The following is a 19,126-nucleotide window of genomic DNA, read 5'->3' as shown; positions in this document are numbered from 1 at the left end:
GGAGGGGGAGGGAGGAAGGAAAGAAGTTGAAATGCCTGGAAAGCTCTCAAAACTCGAAGGCAGTAACACAAAAATAAATGTTTGCCCCTCTGGGGAACCTTAACTTTTTCCAGCAGAGCATAACAAACGTTGGTTATCAAATCCCATTCAGCCCCCGGAGCCTCTGACTCTCCAGAGGCTGAGCATCGATCCCCTCGGCCCCAGCTACAAAACCCAGCCAGGAAAGACCCTGGTGGCCCTCAGCCTGCGCTGGCTGTGGGAAGAGACCCTGAGGCCGCTCCCAGCCGCTGGCAGCAAGCGGGAGGACGCAGAGAAGCAGGTGAGAGCCGGGTCCAGAGCGCTTCCCCAGGGCAGGACCAGCTCCCCGCGGGCGGTGGGAGGGAGGTGGCTGGAAGAAAAGTGCGCAAAGGATCAGGATCGTGCTCCTAGCCGGCGACCCTGACCCGCGCTGCGGGGATTGGGGCCGCCCTTGTCCACGCCTGCCCACGCTGGGACGGTTACATAAACTTGTCCCTGTTCCTCCTGTCCCTTCCAAGCGGACCACTTTCTCGTCTGTGTTTTTCTCTGACGTGCTGCTCTGGAAACTCAAAGACTCACCGGAAGTTAGAAGGGCTGCACAGAGAGCTCCCACGAGGGTCGCTTCTCCCGGTTTCCCTCCGAGCTCAGGTCTCGTGTAACTGCCCTGTGCCGTCCGCCGCTGTGTAGACCCCTGGAATCATCACGCTGTAGACTAGTCCATCGCGGATGCCCCAGGCCGCCCACCCCTGACCCCAGCACACGCGGATCTGTTCTCCTCGGTACAGTTTTGCCATCTCGGTAATATTGTGCAAATGGCCCTACAAAGTGTGACTTTGGGGAATCAGCTTTTTTTTTTTTTTTTTTTTTCCTCACCACAATGCCACTGAGGTCCAGGCTGGTGCATTCACTAACAATTTATTCCTCTTTATTTCTAAGTCTGTTCCACGTGGAGGTGGATCCCTGATTGTTTAAGTGCTCGTCTGTTATGGAGCAATGTGAGGCTTGTACACGTGAAGGTTTTATAAAAATCTGATTCTGTGCTCAGATATGGGCTTAAGCCTCACAGAAACAGAATTACCTAGGCGCACAAGGACTGATTGCAGGTGCATTTTTCTATTGAGTTTATTGGTACCATCTAGGTCTACAGTACAGTTACATTCATGACTGGGATCCTGTACCCTTACATGAGGGATCTTGGCAAGTGCGTATTTTTTAAAAATTCGTGTTTTCCTGAGTGGTTGTTCTTCTTTACGTTCTCACAATGTCGAGACACCCAGCTGCACGGTCGCTGGGTCCACTAGGGCACACACAGGCTGGCATTTCACGGGGTTAGGGCAGGGACACTGCACAGTTCCCTGAGGGGCGTTTCGCTCATAGTTGAGACACTGAGCATCTGATCACATCTTTACCTCATCCACGCTTCCCCCATTGGTTAAAGGTCTCGGTTTTCCGCCAATTTTCAAATTTGATTTCTTATTCAGTGTTAAGCTGGGGAGTTCCTTGCATACTCTGTGGATTCCTTCCCAGGTTTCTCCCATTCTGTAATGTGGTTTTCATCCATTTAACCCAGTCCTTAACACACTAAAAATTTTAATTTTGATGAGGTTCAATTTATTTTTATCTTTCTTTATCTGTTGTCCTATTCTTGTGTCTAAGAATGCTTTGCTCTGCCCTACCATCTACAAATACTCCCCAATGTTACCTTCGGATCATTTTGTGGTTTTATATTTTACATATAAATATATGATCTGTCTTGAGTTCCTTTTAGTACAAGGTGTAAAGCTTGCACTGAATTCATGTTTTTCCCAAGGATAGCCAAGCGCTCCAGGATATTTTTTGTTTTGTTTTGTCTTTTGTTTTTTGAGACAGGATCTTGCTATATAGTTGAGACTGACCTGGAACTCACTGTGTAGCCCACACTGGTCTCAAACACAGCAGTCCTCCTGCCTCAGCCTCCTGAGTGCTGGGATCACAGGCGTGCACCACCACACCCGGCCTCTCCAGCATCATTTATTAAAAATACCACCCTTCCAACCAGGGCCTGTGGTGACTTGCCAAAAATCAGTTGTCAGGACCTCCCCAAAAAGGTTCCATCTCATCATTTCCAGCACTTTTCTGTGAGAAAGGAGCTTCCTTATCCTCAGCACCTCCTGACCGTTGAGTCTGAGACAGTCACATCCTCTCCTTCACTTTACCCCGTGGTGCTTGTGTCCCAAGATATCTGAGCACACCAGAGAAGCCAGCATCAGCAACTGACTGAGCTGGCTAAGATCCCGGCCCTAGCCATCTCCTCTGGAAGCTGTAGATCTGTTAGGGGTTACAGACAGAGTCAAGGAGCATTCTGTGGAGTACCAGGGGTGCGGTTTATTTCCCGTGTATGGGTAACTTATCTTATTATGTAAATTTTTGTGTGAATAAAAATGTATAAAACTGTATGAAGAATAATTCAACCACACAGTTAGTTGTGACATAATTAAAAACAAAAATAAGAAGAGATTTTTATCCCTGTATGCATCTTTCAGTAATCACATTCGCACTGGTCCTCCATGACAGAAACAGGTTACATACGTATTTTTGTACATGCATGTAGATAACAGACACACATAACTGGGGGTGGTTTGTACGCTTCTAAGCTGGTTCTTCTCCATCGGTAGACTGTGCGCCCTCAGTCTTTGTTCAAGTGTAAGTAAGTCTTCTGTTGTCTCAATAAGCCGTAGGCTCATGAGGTACCCAGAGTTATAATCTGTACTTGCTGCTTGAAAAGTGCTCACCAGCGCACATTCTAGTGCTCCTTTCAGTCTGCGCCAAGCACCACCCACATCAGCATCTGGGGGGTTCTGCAGGGTAAGTATGGTGGGCCCCAAGCTTTCCCCACTGCTGCTCTTTGTGTGGTCTTCACGCATCCGTCCGACCAGTGAGCAGTCACTTAGGAACCCTCCTGCCAGGCAGAAGCTTATACTGTTGTTATTCTGTCTTTCATACATGTCTTTGAATAGAAACCAAGTCCTTGTGTCTTATGACCAAAATATTAATTCTTTCAAGTAATCTCGGTGACACTTAGCAATAGAAAGCCTTGAAAACACACCATCCAGTGGAGAAAGCGTGTTGGCAGAGGGCCAGGGGAAGACGGAGCGTCTTTCCCACAGATCCTGAGATAGAAATGGGAGTCCCTGTGCAAAAGCCGGGAGCGGTGAGGCCTAAGAGGAAGTGGCTGGGTCGAGAGGCTCTGCCCTTGTCCCTGGATTCCTATCGTTGTGGCCAAGTGCAGGTGACCTCAGCACCTCTGGCTCTTGCTCTCGCCTCCTACCTCTGCCACCAGATGGGGGGTGACAAGGCCAGCTCGTGGCGTAGCTGCTGCATCTGGACTCCCCAGCCTCCAGAATCAGGAGCGGATGCATCTCTTACTTCTGTGTAAATGACCAAGTCTCTAGTGTTCTTCTATAGCCACGTGCATGGACTGAGAGACAGGGATCCTCCACAGTCATTCCGAGAGTGGGCGGCAGCAGGCATCGGCCTTAGTAATTAAAATGCAGGATGCCCAGTGGAATTGGAATTTCAGATAAACAGTAAGCAAAGCTTTACTTTTAAGGTTTCCCAGGCAATATCTGGGACTCATTTCTATCAAAAAGTATGCTGTGTGTCTGAAACTCACAGTTTAACTGGGTGCCCCGTATTAATTATATCTGCAATGTGTCTGCCAAAGTCTCCCTGAACACCAAAATTCAACTAACAGATGGGGAAGAGAGGGAGTAGAAACCACATGATTTGATGGCACAAAGATGCGGGGGGAGATAGTCCCGGCCTTGAAGGAGGCCACCTTACTTTAGCCCACCTTTCATGGTGTCATGACCACACACAAGCCTGTTCAGCTGCAAATGCGATCTGACTCTGTTCCCAGAAAAATGACACCTCTACCAAAGGACAGCAAGCTCATTCCTGCCACGGCAAGCATCCGCGATGCTCACTCCACGTGAGCACTGCTGAGCAACAGGGGAAGACGTTGAGGAATAAAGAAACGGCAGCAGAGGGCGTGAGGGCTTGCAATGTATGACAGGTCATGCATGGATGCCTCACACTTGTACATCAAACTAAGTGCAGGGCTACCATAAACTTAGAGAAAAACAAAGATATTTGTGATTTTAAATGAGCCATTATTATATGTGAATTAGATTTTCGCACATTGTTTTCTGTTAAGGTAGGCCATAACTAAAAGAGAGCACAGTTGCATTCCCATGAAAAATGCCAGCTCATCTCTCTCTCCCATGTATGAGACGAAGGTGTTATCTGGTTTGTGGTGGAAGCTCCTTCGGTGGGAATTGTAAAGCAGATGGTAGCACACACCATGGCCATCAAATAGTGTGGCCCATGAATAATCTCAGAAAATTCTTCCAGCCATAATTAGTTCTATGCATTTCAAGATCTGAAACTAGGGCTAAGTAACTAAAATGATAAATGGATAAGAAATGATGTATGATACTGAAAGAGTACAAAATCGTATTGAATCACTGCCTAATGCAAATATACATACCTGTTTAATATAGTAGGAAAGTGTACGAGTCCGTGCTTCTTAGAATCGCACGTTGACATCAGTACTGAAGTATTCTTCACTGAAAAAGGAATCCATGTTTCCAAAACAGCTTTTGTGCTGTCTTCTCAAGAAAATAGAAAAAGCCACTTGGGAAATACTAAATCTCCTTGTGAGTTTTATCAGGAAAGTCCAAGCCAAAACAGTGACATGGAAGGTAAGAATCGTATCCTTTCCAGAAGTCACAAATATCTTCTTTCTTGTCTTGGTCCTTCCCTCGGTCCTTTCTAGACTTCTGGTAATCATGACACAAGGAAATGCCACTGAAGTGACTGAATTCTATCTTCTCGGATTTGGTGTGCAATATGAGATCCAGGCTGTCCTCTTCTTTGTATTTCTTGTGATCTATGTGATAACCATGGTGGGTAACATCGGAATGATCCTGCTCATCAGCACAGATCCCAGACTGCAAACACCCATGTACTTCTTCTTACAACATCTAGCTTTCGTTGACATCTGCTACACGTCTGCCATCACTCCGAAGATGCTTCAGAATTTCATCACAGAAAACAAATCCATATCGTATGGAGGGTGTATAATGCAATTATTGGTTGTCGCAACATTTGCAACCAGTGATTGCTACTTCCTGGCAACTATGGCTGTGGATCGCTATGTAGCCATCTGTAAGCCTCTTCGCTATCCCATAATCATGTCCCAAACAGTCTGCATCAAACTGGTAGTTGGCTCATACCTCATGGGATCAATAAACGCCTCTGTACACACAGGATTTGCACTTTCCCTGTCCTTCTGTAAGTCCAACATTATCAATGACTTTTTCTGTGACTTTCCGCCAATTCTTGCCCTCTCTTGTTCCAATACTGACATCAATATCGCATTAATTGTTGTCTTGGTGGGATTTAACTTGACATTCACTGTGTTGGTCGTGATCTTCTCCTACATCTCCATCACGGTCGCCATCTTAAAGATGTCTTCCACTGCGGGGAGGAAGAAGACATTTTCTACCTGTGCCTCCCACCTGACGGCTGTCACCATTTACTATGGAACCCTCTCCTACATGTACTTACAGCCTCCTTCTGAGCATTCCCAGGAGAACATGAAAGTGGCCTCTGTACTCTATGGCATCATCATTCCCATGTTGAACCCTGTGATCTACAGCTTGAGAAACAAGGAGGTCAAGGAAGCTGTGAAAGCCGCAGGGAAAAGGGCTTTGTAGGTTAGACCTGAGCTGTTTAAACTTGGCACATCAAACCATCCAGTAGAGATGTGCTACCACAATTTAATGTTTCTAAAATAGGGACCATGGCTATTTCTTAAACCAAATCTACTTCATTCAATAAAGTCTTAAAATGTGGACAACAGTAGAAACATCTAGGACTGAGAAACGCCCCCTGGTAAACACAGATATTGGACTGGTTCTAAAGCCCCTAATGTTACTGATCAAGCATAGAGCAAGAAACTCCCTCCATATGGGTAGTTGGAGAGATGCTTAACTACACAGGAATTCTGTGACATTCTTCTTCCTGTATAATTGTTCGTGTCCTTCTTTGTTGACTCTATAATAATGATGTGATTCATCCCTCCACCCCTGCCAATACAGACAAAGGTAAAAAAAATATCTTCCCTGGATTCCCAGCAGTCAGCATACTTCATATCACATCCTCATTACTCAATAAATATCTTTTGAATCATTAAATTGATACATGAAATCACAACCAGAAAGGTCAAAAGTCAAGGCAGCACTCTCATGAGAGTTAGAAGCAGTAACCTGCTGGCCAACATAGCTCTTTCTGGGTTGAAAAGAAGAAAGGAAATGCAGCTGCCTTTTGCCAAACTCACTGGGTGAAGCAACAGCCTATGAATCATCAAAAAGTGTTATTGTAAATAAACACCCAGAATGCAGTCTTAAAGAGTGTTTCTGTCATTTTTTATACAGAAGGCTAGAAGGAAAGAGCAACAGGACACGAGCAGATCTGTTGCCTCAGGATTTCAGAGTCTTGACATTATCCATTTTATGACACACCCATTATGGAATTGTATGTGAACCCAGCTTAGTAGCTTCAGCAACCTGTGAGGGAGCTCCAAGAACTGCTTCTGCTTCACTATTATGTTATGGAAGGAAGTGATAAGTGACATGTACCGAGAGATGCAGAATGGAAGTAAAATAATAAAAAGTTTATTTTGTTGACAAAAAGTTGATCACACTAAGAGCAGTGCCAGTGATAGACCTCCCATTGGTTGCAGCTTCTTCTTTCATAGGTTTTGCAGCTATGATCTCATTCAGGTGGCTACAGTTCATTTCCTCAGTTCACATTACCCGTGTACGAATTACAGTAACAAGGCAGTTCACTTTAACCCAGACATAACAATTCCTTGCAGTTGGGGAGTTTACCTTAAGATTCATCAAGATGTCTATTCTAGTGCACAGGAAGGAGGTGCTCAAGGTCAGGGATGAGGCCAGATGTCCCACTTCATGGTCAGTGCCTCTGATGTCTGTTAACTTTGAACTAAACAAAGCAGATTGCTGTTAGAGACAAGCAGAAGTCATTTTACATTTTCCTAATATTTTGTAGGTTTTTAGATTACTTACAAAAGTTCTCTGTATCAATTACTGATACTTTTTTCTTGTTTCTGAGGTCAAGGGGTGTGTGGGTGTGTGTATATGTGTGTGTGTCTATGTGTGTGTGTGTCTACGTGTGTGTGTGACAGAAGTCACACAGACAGAAGTATTTAATGGTGCAACTGTGGACACTAAAGGAAGCCACTTAACCCAATGCTAGTCATTCTGGCAGTGGATGAATGAATGATATGTTTCTGCCAAAAACTCACATTTCTTGGATTCATCCTGGACACTTGTTGCCATGTTTGCAAACAATTAGAGGGACTCCCCTAAAGTTTCATGTGTTAGAAGCTTAGCCCCAAGTCTGGCAAAGTTACGAGGCAAGACCCACAGAAGTCACTGTGGGTGCCGCCCACAGAAGGAATTAATGTTATTCAGAAACGTTGTGTCTTCACTCAGCCACCCTGGCCACCTTGGGATCAGGCCTTGATGAGTGAGTCTATGAAAGGGACAGAAAATATTCTGAAGGACAGAAAATACTTAAGCAGTAATTGGACTGGAAAGACTGAATTCCATTGACCTTCACTCCTGATGTGTTCGATGTCCTACATAAGTCCAGCTCTGTGTGGGCTTCCCTGGTGAGTTTAGTCTATACCCTTTCGAATAAATAGTTCAAATTTGACCTCTCACTAACCTTTTATAGGAACTAAGAGACCAAACACACGTTTTATACCAGCACTTTGGGTGCTCAGAACAGAGTCCCTGCTGGGGAGCAGGGCTGGGGTTCCAACCTGGAGAATGAATCAGCAGCTGAGCTACACAGGAAATATTATGCAGACCGATCGTATATGTTAACTTTGCACTGCTAAGGGGCAGCAGGGCAGGAATAAAGCCACTGCAGCACTGTGGATCCCTCAGCAGTTCTGGGGCAGTGTTTCCATGTCTAGAGAATCCCTGTGTCACACAGCCGATTCCTTAAGCCAGCAGGCAGCAAAGAAACCCTGCAAATCACCTGTCATAGTCAGGACCTTAAGGGAAAAGATTTAATACAGGTCACAAAATGTATAGGATTATCTTTCAATATTCACCCAAAGAGTCAAATGCAGAGGGGTGCAAGAGATCTTTCCACACACTAGAGACCCAAAGAATCCAGCTGAAGGCCTAGAGCCATGGTAAGATCCATGCAAGTTTGTATCAAGGATCTGCCCCAGGAAGGCCCATAGGCCCAGCGGTGAAAGCTAAAAAGTCTGCACCACCAGGCTGAGGGATCTGCACTGGAGCCAGGAAATGACTCTCAAAGGGAAGACCAGAGCTCCCCTGAGAACAGCAGCCATTCTCCACCTCTTCTGTGGAGTCAGTGTGGCACAGCCCCACTTGGAGCTTTCAGAAAGCAGCCAGCTATACCAGCTGCAGGAAGAAAACTACCAAGGTGCATCTAACAAGAAGGGTGGGGCTAGGGACTTAGCTCAGTGGTTCCACTGCCTGCCTCACAAGTGCAAGGTCCCAAGTTCGATCCCCAGTACAAAAAAAAAAGTGTGTATTTTCATAATTAGTGATGATTTTTCAAATGTCTGGAGGAATCAGACATTCAAAGACTGCAGAGCAGTATGCAGAAACATTCCAAGCACACATTGTATATACAAGGAGACACTAATCCAACGAGATCAATACTGGAAAACTTTGTTAGCGACCACAGTTCAAAGGTCTAATTTTTTAATTTTACATTGTATGATGATGGTGTGCATATTTCCAAATTGTTAGCATAAGACAAGAAACACACGTACGTATATATCTTCCAGAAGCACTTGCCTGCTAGACAGTGTATGCTAAACTGCATGGCACAGCGTACACAAGGGAGGAATTCACTTTCCGCCTTTTTTATCCTATGAAGTTGCCTGCATTCCTTGGCTTGTAGCCACTACAGCATCTCCAGATTTCTCTCTCTGACTCTTGTTGTTTTACCTCTCTCTTTTACTCATAAAAACTGCTGTGGTTATGTTGTGTCCACCTAGGCACGCAGGGCGATCTCCCCATGTCAAGGTCCGCTATTAGCAATTTTCATTTTCCATTTATGAAAAAAAGTGCATTGTGCTGCCCACATTCATCTAATTTTACATTAACACAGTCTTTGAAGCTGAAGCTCATCGGGCTGGTTTTCAATGTGAAAATAAAGTATAAAAACTCCTCTCAGAGTTATTTATAAACCACACTTGTCTCTAATCCTACTGTAGCAAAAATGTATGTGGTGATTCGTATTTAACTTCACTTGTGGGAATGCTACTACTTTTCCTAGATTTGGCTTTTTCAACAGTTGAAGATTGTTATTCTGTAAGTGGAAATACCACTACTAAAAGCGAATAGCCAGGGGAATGGGAAAAAATAAGAACCAAGATACATCATGTAAAAGTACAAGATCCCAGTGATGAATGTAACTATACTATACACCTAAAAATTACCAACAAACTCAGTGAAAAATTAAGTAAATAAATAAAAAATAAAAGTGGAATGCTATGATTAGAATCATATCCCTGCTTCCAAAGACCATCAATGTGCTAAGCAAAATGAAAGGGAGGGGAGGGGAATGGGAAAAAATAGGAACCAAGATATAGGTACCTATATCTATAGGTATAAAAGGTACCTGAATGCCATCATATTGTATACCTAAAATGCACCAGTAAAATTAATGCATTCTTTAAATGAACATAATAATAAAAGATTTCGCAGCACACTTTGGAGGCAAGGTTGGAACTGCAACCTTCGAGTCATCTCAGGGTAAACACTGCATCCTCCAGCAAGTTTTCTTGGGACCAGTGGGGAATGGGTGTAGGACTTCTCTTGCCCAGTTCCTGTCTACCATGATGCACAGCACACTCAAGGTTCTGGGAAGGTTGGGGGTGCCAGGGGGAGCCCTCACTCTGGCCATCACAGGAGGAAACTGGGATCTCTCTGAGTGACTTCTTACAGTGATGTGTGAATCTGTAATAATCTGAATAAAGATTCAGTTGAATAGTTCTGAGGAAAATGGTTTTCTGTCTTTTCAGTTGAATCGGTTGTCTCTGTGTACATGATCTTCTCAGGCACTCGCATCTTCCACCGCCGTGACCTGTCCCCTGCTCTCCAGAGTGGAAGCCCTCCCTCCCTGGGGTCTCCCCCAACCTCCTGCAGCCTCTGCCCAAGGCCCCTCTACACAGACAGCCAGGCCCTAGAGCATTCACACTGAGTTGAGGGTTGCGATTCCCAGGATTATCTTCTGGGTCTGAAGTAAGGGCTGAAACAGGCTCAGGAATCAGTAAGGAAAAGGCACCTGTGAATCCTAACACCACGGTCTAACATGTGCTGTGCGGTGTGTTATACCACACTCGCTAACACTGTACCACACTGACCAAAGCAAAGCACCTGGCCAGCCCAGTGCAGGGCGCTGCCACAGAGGCCCCACTGCCCGGCAGAGAGGTCAGGGACCCTGCACTGCAATGACGGAGAGACTCTGGGACTCTGGGACCATTTTGATAACCACCACACATGTTCCCAAAGGAAGTTTCTCAGCTCACACCCTGATCCAGGAGATTCCTCATGCCATCAACATATAGATGACATGTAGGGTAAGTGGGAAGGGTAGGGGAAAGGAAATAAGGGAAAAGAAAAAATTATGAGAAAATGAAAAAATGGAAAAAAAATTTTTGTAGATAGGGAAGGGAGGAGGGGGTGAAGGGAGGGCAGGGGTAAGGGAAAAAAAATGAGAAGCAAGACCTGTCATGTAGAGGTAAAATATCCCAGTGATGAATGTAACTGCACTGTGTACCTAAAATGTACCAATAAACTCAATGAGGAAAAAAAACATATATGAGAAATACTTAGATTTAATTGTTATAAAAGCAGGACAATGTATATTTTGTTCATTATCGCATCACCAGGATCTACTAATTGTCAAAAATATATTAGGCACTCATTAAATAGTTGTTGAATGAATATACAAAGAATGCACATGGGAAACTTGATTGTGGGCACTGCAATAAAAAAAAGAATACTAACTACAGCACAGCACAACCAATTACCCTTGTAGCAGTCTTTGTTTTATACATCTTTATTAGGCCCAAAGCTGTATGTAAAACATTATAATAGCAGTTCCATTCTCCCATCAAAACTTAATTCAATGATTAGGAAAGGTGCTAACGTTACCAAAACAAGCTACTCTGGGCCAGTGGTAGCGAACCTACTGCATGCGTGCCACGGAGGGCAGCTTCTGTCATTGAGAGCTCTGAAAGGTTCGCCATCCCTGCTAGACCATGATGGAAGGCGATATTGTGTTATATAGAACAGAGAACAGAGACAAGAAGAGAACGTCCCCTGACCAAGGGCAATTCTCTCGTGGTTCCATCTGTGCATTCATTAGCAGTGGCAAAATATTGTCCTGCTAAGCACTCCTGTTTTGTACTGAAGGTGTCTCATCTCCGAAGAAAGTTTCCACTGCAGCTCGGGAGGCCCGTGTGTCTTAGTCTGAAGCCTTGACGCACGGCTGTGAGCAGAGGGGACGCACATGGAGGAGGTGGAGGAGTGAAGGTTAAAGTCTGGTCTCCGCCTTCAGCAGCCAGGAAAGGATGGCTCGGCCCATGGAGCGCCCTTCTTCATTCCTGGTAGAAGGCCTTCGTTAGCCGAAGTGTGGCCGCCAGACGATTCAGCGGTGTGATTTAGGGTGGTGGGGTTGGGGCTGTGCCCTGTCTATCCCGGACCCCAGAGTACGAAGACAAATACTTTACACTGAGCCTCCGAAACAGCTGGGAAGTAGCCAGTCACAGAAGCAGTGTGTGATCCATTTCCGGTAAGAGGCCTGGACACCACAGGCTCAGGGCCATCTGCCAGGTGGCCACTCCGTGCACTGCCCCGTCGGTGGCGGAAGGAACCATTCTTAAAGCCGATGGGAGCTTTGTGCACCCCGCTCTATGCCTCCTTGCTGGTATAATTAACATCCTCTGGCCCTAAGAAATCTCTAACTGTGCAGTGCTTACCACAGACTGGGTGACTTTCAAACGAAAGAAATGTACTGCTTAAAGTCCTATTTCTCACAGTCTAGAGACTGGAACCATATCACTTCTCACTCCAAAACTTCATGCCCTCTCTCAAACACAATACAGTCATCCCATCCCAAAAACCCGAAAGTCTTCACTCCATGCAGCATCAACTACAAAGTCCAAAACGTCATCCAAGTATCATCCAAATCAGATCGGAATCAGACTTGAGGTACAGCCGGTGCTGAGGCAAAAGAATCTTTCTCCAGCTCTGAACCTGCAAAAACCAAACACATTGTTTGCTTCCAAAATACAACAACAGGACAGGCATAAAGTAGACATTTCCTTTCCAAAGCAACCCTTCCACACACCCCGGGCTGGGAAAGCCACCCCCACACCTGCCGGGGCACTGCCCACGTGTTGGCCCTCCACTGTGCTTGCCTCCTCCCGGGGCCCAGGTCCACTGGGACTGGATTGGCCTCGCCCTGTGCTTTGGCAGCCCCACCACCTGGAAGTGTGTGTTCTCTGAAGATCTCTGGTACCTTTGGGCTCATCTCTCTCTTTTGTCTAAAGGAGGCCACATGTGGAAGTCCCGGGAGCACTGCAGTTTGATCTCATCAGGTCGAAGGAGTCTGACGCCCTTTCTTCCTTCCATCCGACTTTCTGTTTCCTCTAGTCCTAGCTGGCACACCTTCTGCCACAATCCCATCTCTCTTACTAGCTTGTGTTGGGACGACTGATTAAGTCTTCTAGTCTCATGACCATGAATTGTGACGTGTTAGGAAACACCGAACAGATTGCTAAAGCCCAGTTCTATGTGCAGCTATGGGCCATTTCCAGAGATGATTGGCAGGTGGACTAGCAAATTGAGAGAAGACACACCACGGTCGTGGGTGGCACCAACCAATAGGCTTGTGTCCTGGGTGGAGTAATAGCAAGACCAGGAAGTTGACCACACCCCTCCAAAGAGCTCCAGTCTGCTTGTGTGAGTGAGTTCTACTGCCGTTGCCTTTGGGCACTGACCCCCAATTTCCTTCCAGCTTAGATTCATACCAATGGCTCTCCGAGGAGCTCAGGCCTTGGACCTTGGACTGGTTCTGCATCCTGGATCACTCTTGTTCTGCAGCGTCCATCTTCTCAGGCTTAATAGCTGCTAGATTCTCCGGTTCTCCAGCGTACAGTGTTGTGAGCTCTCCTGCCTCCTATCCCATAAGTCTTCCGAATAAGTCTTCTTATTAAATATAAATAATAAATATAAAAATAATATATAAATATACATTTTTTTCTATGGACTTCATTCCCCTAAAGAACCCTAACCAGGGCACTCTGGATCCAAAAACTCTTTCTCGATTATGAATAGGCTGAAAACTTGAATTTCTAATTATGGTTCCTTTTTGCTTAACAAGTACATCTTCAAGTCATTTTGCATTTCTTGTATTTTATTATCAGAGGTCAGATGGAACCAGGTTCTCCTTCTATGCTTTGCTTTTTAAAAATAAAAATAAAAAACCTTCTTAGAAACAATTCAATCTTATTGCTCTCAAATTCTTTTACTTTGTGAGCCTTCACCAAAATTCTTTGAAATATATTCATTAAAATCAAGTCTTTTTCCTGGCAATCACCTAAAAACAAACTCAACATCTAACCACTCCTCAGCTCAGAAGATTCTAGGGCTTTAGGTACTGGCAACAGCAGCGTCCTACTCCTAATCCAATTTATAAGTTAATTCAGGCTGCTCTAAGGAATTATAACAGATTGGGAGGCTGATGAACAAAAAATCCATTTCCAAGTTTGGAGGAAGAAACCCCAAGATCGGGTGCTAACATTTTCGGATTTTGGTAGGAGAATTTTGGGTGGTTTCAGGAGGAGGAGGAAGAGGAGGATGGAGGAGAAGGGGAAAGAAGAGGAGGAGGAGGAGGAAGGAGGAGGAGAGAGGGAGGGAAGGGAGGGAAGGAGAGGAATTGTATTTGTTTTCTGTGAAGAAACATCCCTTTCAGACTCCCACTTTCATGACGTCACTACCTTACAAAGTCCCTACTTTCTAAGCTTCCAAAAGGTTAATATTCAGCACATACATGTTGGAGGGGATGGAGAAGTTCAGTCCATAACAGCTGAGGTCTCAGAATCATTCTCAAGGGTTGTCCAGCCTGGGTGTGCGTGTGCAGTGAGAACCGTTCCCACAGATCATGCAACTTCCTGAATTCTTTGAAGGAGGTCAGAGTAGGCTACAGAGAAAAGGAGTGGGGAGATGGGTGTTATAGAAGAAGAAAAGCAAAGAAACCTGAAGAACGGCCCTCTGGTAGGTATGTTAGACTGTGAGGCAACCAGCAAGTGAGAAGGACTAAGCCAACTGCATAAGCTGTGACCCCCAAATTATTGCTCTGAAGGGAAAATAAATGCCTGTATTTAAGCCAAACTAAATATACTCCTGCTAGCAGTTGAATCTATTTGTAACCAAGACCCTGGTCGTGAAATAAACAATGCACACCAGTTCACCACCCTTTCACAGTGGCTCTATTTGTAGATAATCAAACACTACAAATGCACTGAATTCAGCTTTGTCCTTTGAGATTGGTTCCATTAGAGGTTTACCTCTAGCAGCTTTCTGGCAAACACAGTTCAAAGTCTATAATGTCACAAATTTTACCGGGAATATTCTCATGTTGCAAAGCGCAACTAGAATAAAAGCTGCGGAGAAATATCTCAAATCCACACACAAATTAACTTCTAGTGCATGCACTCTTAAAGAAAAGACATCTGAAATGATGTCTTTGATACTGCTTTTGTACCTTTTCATGAGCCTTTTTTGAGCAATCTTCCATCACAAAAATAAAAAGTACCTAAGGGAAGCACAAAATCAATGTGGTCTTATTACTCCCATTAAATAGGTTATAATGACTCACCAGGGAAGAAAAGGGTACTGTTATTGTCATTCTTCGTGCTTCTTATAGCTGAACTATTTGTTATTGTAAAGAGAAATTTGAAAGATGATTTCTCTGGCTAGTATATTCATAAAAGCAGAGAAGAAGAGAAGGGACAACAGAGTAACGCTTCATAAATATGAACACATTAGGGGGATTCATCCTTCTTTCCCCATTAGGTTTCCTTAAAAATTAGGACACTGGGCGGGGGATTTAGCTCAGCAGCACTGCACCTGCCTTGTAAGTGCAAGGTCCTGAGTTCAATCCCCGGTACAAAAACAGAGAAATTAGGAAATTAACACAGGAAGAAGGAAGATGTAGGGAGTATCACTTTTATCCCTGGTAAACATACTTGATAAGAATATCACTAGTAAATACGACCCCCAGTGACAGCCCCTGAAAGGAAAACAAAATCCAGAGCTGGGCTCTACAGAGCCAACTAATTTACCCAACATTGATGCTTTCTCCACTTCATCTCCAAAAACTAAGGGAAGAGATAGGAGAAGTCAAACGGGGACTCAAACACATTTGCAAACCATACGAAATGCAATTTGATAGGAAAACCAAACAGACACCCAGCCATGGCCCAGACAGGCTGAGGAAACTGGTTCCAGTTCCCTCCCAGTCTCTTAGGAAGAATTAGCACGGACAGATAGGATGCAGCTCACCGCCATTCCCAACATTTCCAGAAGGTCCAGACCCGTGATCCAGACAGCAGGAAGGGAGCCAATCAGCACCACATGGCACTGGTCTGTGGACCATCTGGGATGCGTTTCAGGAGCGAAATTCCAAAAGGAGGAACTCGGCTCTTGTACAGTGTCTCTCTTGCACAGAGCTCCTGTTTGTGGAAAGACATCTGGTTTCTATTCCAAAACGTGAGCAAATCTTCCCCAGTCGTGGGAGGGCAAATCTTCACTCATGATCCCACCCTGGAGAGGGAGAGGTCCTGAGTTCACAGTCTTGACGTGTTTTTCTTACACAAACATTCTTAAATCTAATAACTCCAAATGTGAACTCTGCAGAAAAGTGAAATATCCACAGGCAGTCTGTGTATCAAATAGTAGCTCTTCCCTGTTCTTGACGTTAAAAGCCAGGAAATAAATGGACAAAAGGCAAACAATAATAATAGCAAAGGTGAGTACATCTGAGTTCACCCCTTTCAGTCCTCACAGAGCAAGTTGAGAAAAAAATTCTTAGAAGTTAATAGAAGAATCACTTACCACCATGAACGAGCTGAACAGATGCACATGTAGGAACGACACTGTGTTGAGAAAGCTGATCAAACACGACTGGAGTCAGAAGTAAAAGTTTATTTTCCTTCTAGAGCGACCACTTCACAGAGGCTTGGGTGCTTGGGTGAGAAGGATGCCGAGGGCTTTTCACAGATTTAGCTGAGTGGATCAAGGTACAATTTCAGGGAGCAAGGATTGCGCTAGACTTGGGTACTGAGGAGCAGCCAGCGGTGGGACACCTCAGTAGGTGTCGCCTACGAGGCAGGAAGGACAAAACAGAAATGGTCATGACACTGGCAAGAAACCACGGTCAGCCAGAAGGGTGGCATCAGTACCGAAAGGTGTGAGGAAGGAAACGTTACTGTGGAACCAGCGACTCAGCCATGCAAGTCCGGCACGGGCTGCTCTGTGTGCCTGGGGGGTTGCTCCTAGGTAATCACATATGTATAACTGCTGCGGCCTTTTGAAGATCAACCCTCTTATTGGTGTAACTGCCCTTCCTTACCCGTGGGGAATTCTCTCCAGGACACGTACATACAACACAATAGCAAAGTCAGGGGAGCTCAGGTTCCTAGTGTGACGTTTGCCCATGATCACCTACACACTTTAAACAACTCTGTTCACTCACAAGATGTAACCACACTCACGAGTGTGAACGCTAGGTGAGGAGCTGTGATACTTGCTCAGCAGGCAGGGTGTTTTTTCAGATATTCTTGCCCACAGGTGTGGAAACCACAGAGGCAGAGCCCAAGGACACAGAGAACTAGGGGCATAGAGCATCCTTCAGTTTCTTGTAAAAATTTAACTGCTTCAAAGTCTGTTTTGACAGATATAAATTTGCCACCTTAGCTCTCTTATGGCAACAGTTTATTTGAAATACCTTTCTCTGCCCTTTTGCCATCAACTTATCACGTCTCTAGCTTAAAGTGAGTTTCTCAGTTGAAACCACAATTCTTATTTTGTTTTGCATCCTGCATTCAATCTGCCATCCCAATCCACAGCAAACCCCCAGCCCAGACCCCTCAGAGCACAGAGTTCTCTGCGTCTCACTGGGGTGGTGCAGAAATTCTCTACCCTATGACCAACCCAAGGGTGAGGTTTTGGGGTTCTGCACCCCGTGCGTGGCAGTGACCATTTATCCATTCCCTGCCTCGCTCCCAGGCAAAATTTAAGCACATTCTTGAATTGCTAAACACGGTGGTTCCAAATGTTGAGAACCTTCAAACCCACTGTAAAACAAAGCAGGCCTCCTACGAAGCCAATCCACTGAAGTGATCTGAGAGATGAGACCTCCTCTGTTTCCTATTTGAGGCAAATTCTGCCAAGCGGCATCACAGGCAGCCTGGAGTTAGGTATCTTCGGTATACAATCCAGTGGGAGTAGTGAAGGCTGAGGAGGAGGTCTCCCTGTTCAGAGTGAGTCTGCACATTTTCTGGCACACAGTAACCATGAAAGAGAGATTCATAGGCAATGAAGACCTCGGCCCTAAGAGCTATAAAGGGGAATCTGAAGAGCATCAACCACTGAGGAGAAATTGGCAAAATCCCTGGACAAAAGAACCCTTGAATCATAACACCATCGTCTATGGACAAAGGTCATGGATATCTTCTTCCAGGCAGGAAAGTTTATTATAGGCCTGGAGAGAAAGTCGGAGTTACCACTCGCTAATATCAGGAGCATCCTGTAGGCCGGCATGTAGAAAATGTATTCATATATTGAACTTAGACCAAGGACCCTACTTTGGGTTATGAAAATCCTGTATAACCTTATAAAGACTCAGAGCAGTTAGACAACCTTGTACACATCTGTTTTCCTGTTGCTATAACAAAATACCCAATGCTGGGTGCTTTATAAAGGAGAGAGGTGAATTGCATTCACAAGTACAGAGGCACAAGGGCACAGCGCCCACATCAGAGCCAGCTCTGGTGAGTTTCGTGGCAAAGAACGTCAGGATAAAGGAGATGATTTCATGAAGCAGGAGGCCAAGGAGCGAGGAGCCCATCTAGGTTCACTCCACTGGAACAACTCACCCCTGTGAGAACTGACTCAGGCCCCACAAGAACCCCTGAGCCCCTCCAGGGGGCCACATTTCCAGTGGCCTCCTCGGCACCCCTCCTTCCCAGCACGGCTCATCACATGTCCACACGGGGCACCAAGCTTGCAGCACCCAGCTCTCTGCAGGAAAACCACACAGCAAACCGGTCCACTCCACAACCCAGGCAGGGGGACCAGAATTTTCACTTAATTCCAGGGCTGACTCCTCTGGTCAAAACAATACACTCTTAAAAATGAGATAAAGTAACTCAACTGGAATATTTGTTCTGACTTCACATCACAATGCCCATACCTTCTATTCTAGTGTAATTTATATAGAATGAAGAAATGAATCGTTCTTACATCTATTCCTTAGTCATACCTCTGCAGGTCCCTCCCAGTGCCCCCTCGTGGGGTTTCTGATGAAGTTGTTATAAATCAGGGTTATGTCTTTTCATTGTACCTTGTCAAGTTCTATGCCATCCACCATTTTTTCTGCTATAAACCCTCCTGCTCTGGGTTTTTGTGCTCCCAAATTTATATCAGCATTTCAGCCACTACCTTCGTGGAATTTGAATTGAGCACGGCATTCGCTGCCACCTTCACCACCTTCCCCAATCCTACATCCCAGCCGAGGATGGTATCCAACAGGGAAGAAACAAATCCCCAAGTGGCTCCCACCGAACACCCAGCATAATTTTTACAGGGCTTTTGCTCGCTCCCTTTCTCTTACATATACTTGCAGCCTGATTTTAACAAGCCCTAGGAGAATGTAAAAACGACCTCTACATTTTACAGCATTGTAATTCCCATGT

The 19,126-nt window shown here is 45.1% G+C and overlaps 2 protein-coding genes across 2 annotated transcripts in view; both read left to right on the top strand.

Moving 5' to 3' along the window:
• The window catches only part of LOC104851222 (putative olfactory receptor 5AK3), a 9,556-nt gene extending 7,282 nt beyond the window's left edge, over positions 1–2,274 (top strand). Inside the window, exons 3-4 of the mRNA XM_033756609.1 lie at positions 176–319; positions 2,236–2,274. Of these exons, the coding sequence (XP_033612500.1) occupies positions 176–319; positions 2,236–2,274 (183 nt within the window). The remainder of the gene's footprint in view (positions 1–175; positions 320–2,235) is intronic.
• The window catches only part of LOC104851221 (putative olfactory receptor 5AK3), an 8,002-nt gene extending 1,855 nt beyond the window's left edge, over positions 1–6,147 (top strand). The window contains exons 2-3 of the mRNA XM_010608395.2: positions 152–319; positions 4,835–6,147. Coding sequence (XP_010606697.1) covers positions 4,848–5,777 — 930 coding nt within the window. The 5' untranslated portion in view covers positions 152–319; positions 4,835–4,847 and the 3' untranslated portion in view covers positions 5,778–6,147. The remainder of the gene's footprint in view (positions 1–151; positions 320–4,834) is intronic.
• Positions 6,148–19,126: the final 12,979 nt, after the last annotated feature.

The sequence above is a fragment of the Fukomys damarensis genome, unplaced genomic scaffold (genome assembly GCF_012274545.1).
Source record: "Fukomys damarensis isolate Sample0158 unplaced genomic scaffold, DMR_v1.0_HiC HiC_scaffold_27, whole genome shotgun sequence".
In the NCBI taxonomy this organism is placed as follows: domain Eukaryota; kingdom Metazoa; phylum Chordata; class Mammalia; order Rodentia; family Bathyergidae; genus Fukomys; species Fukomys damarensis.
The sequence above is the reverse complement of the archived record's forward strand: the minus strand, read 5'-3'. Positions and strand labels throughout refer to the sequence as shown.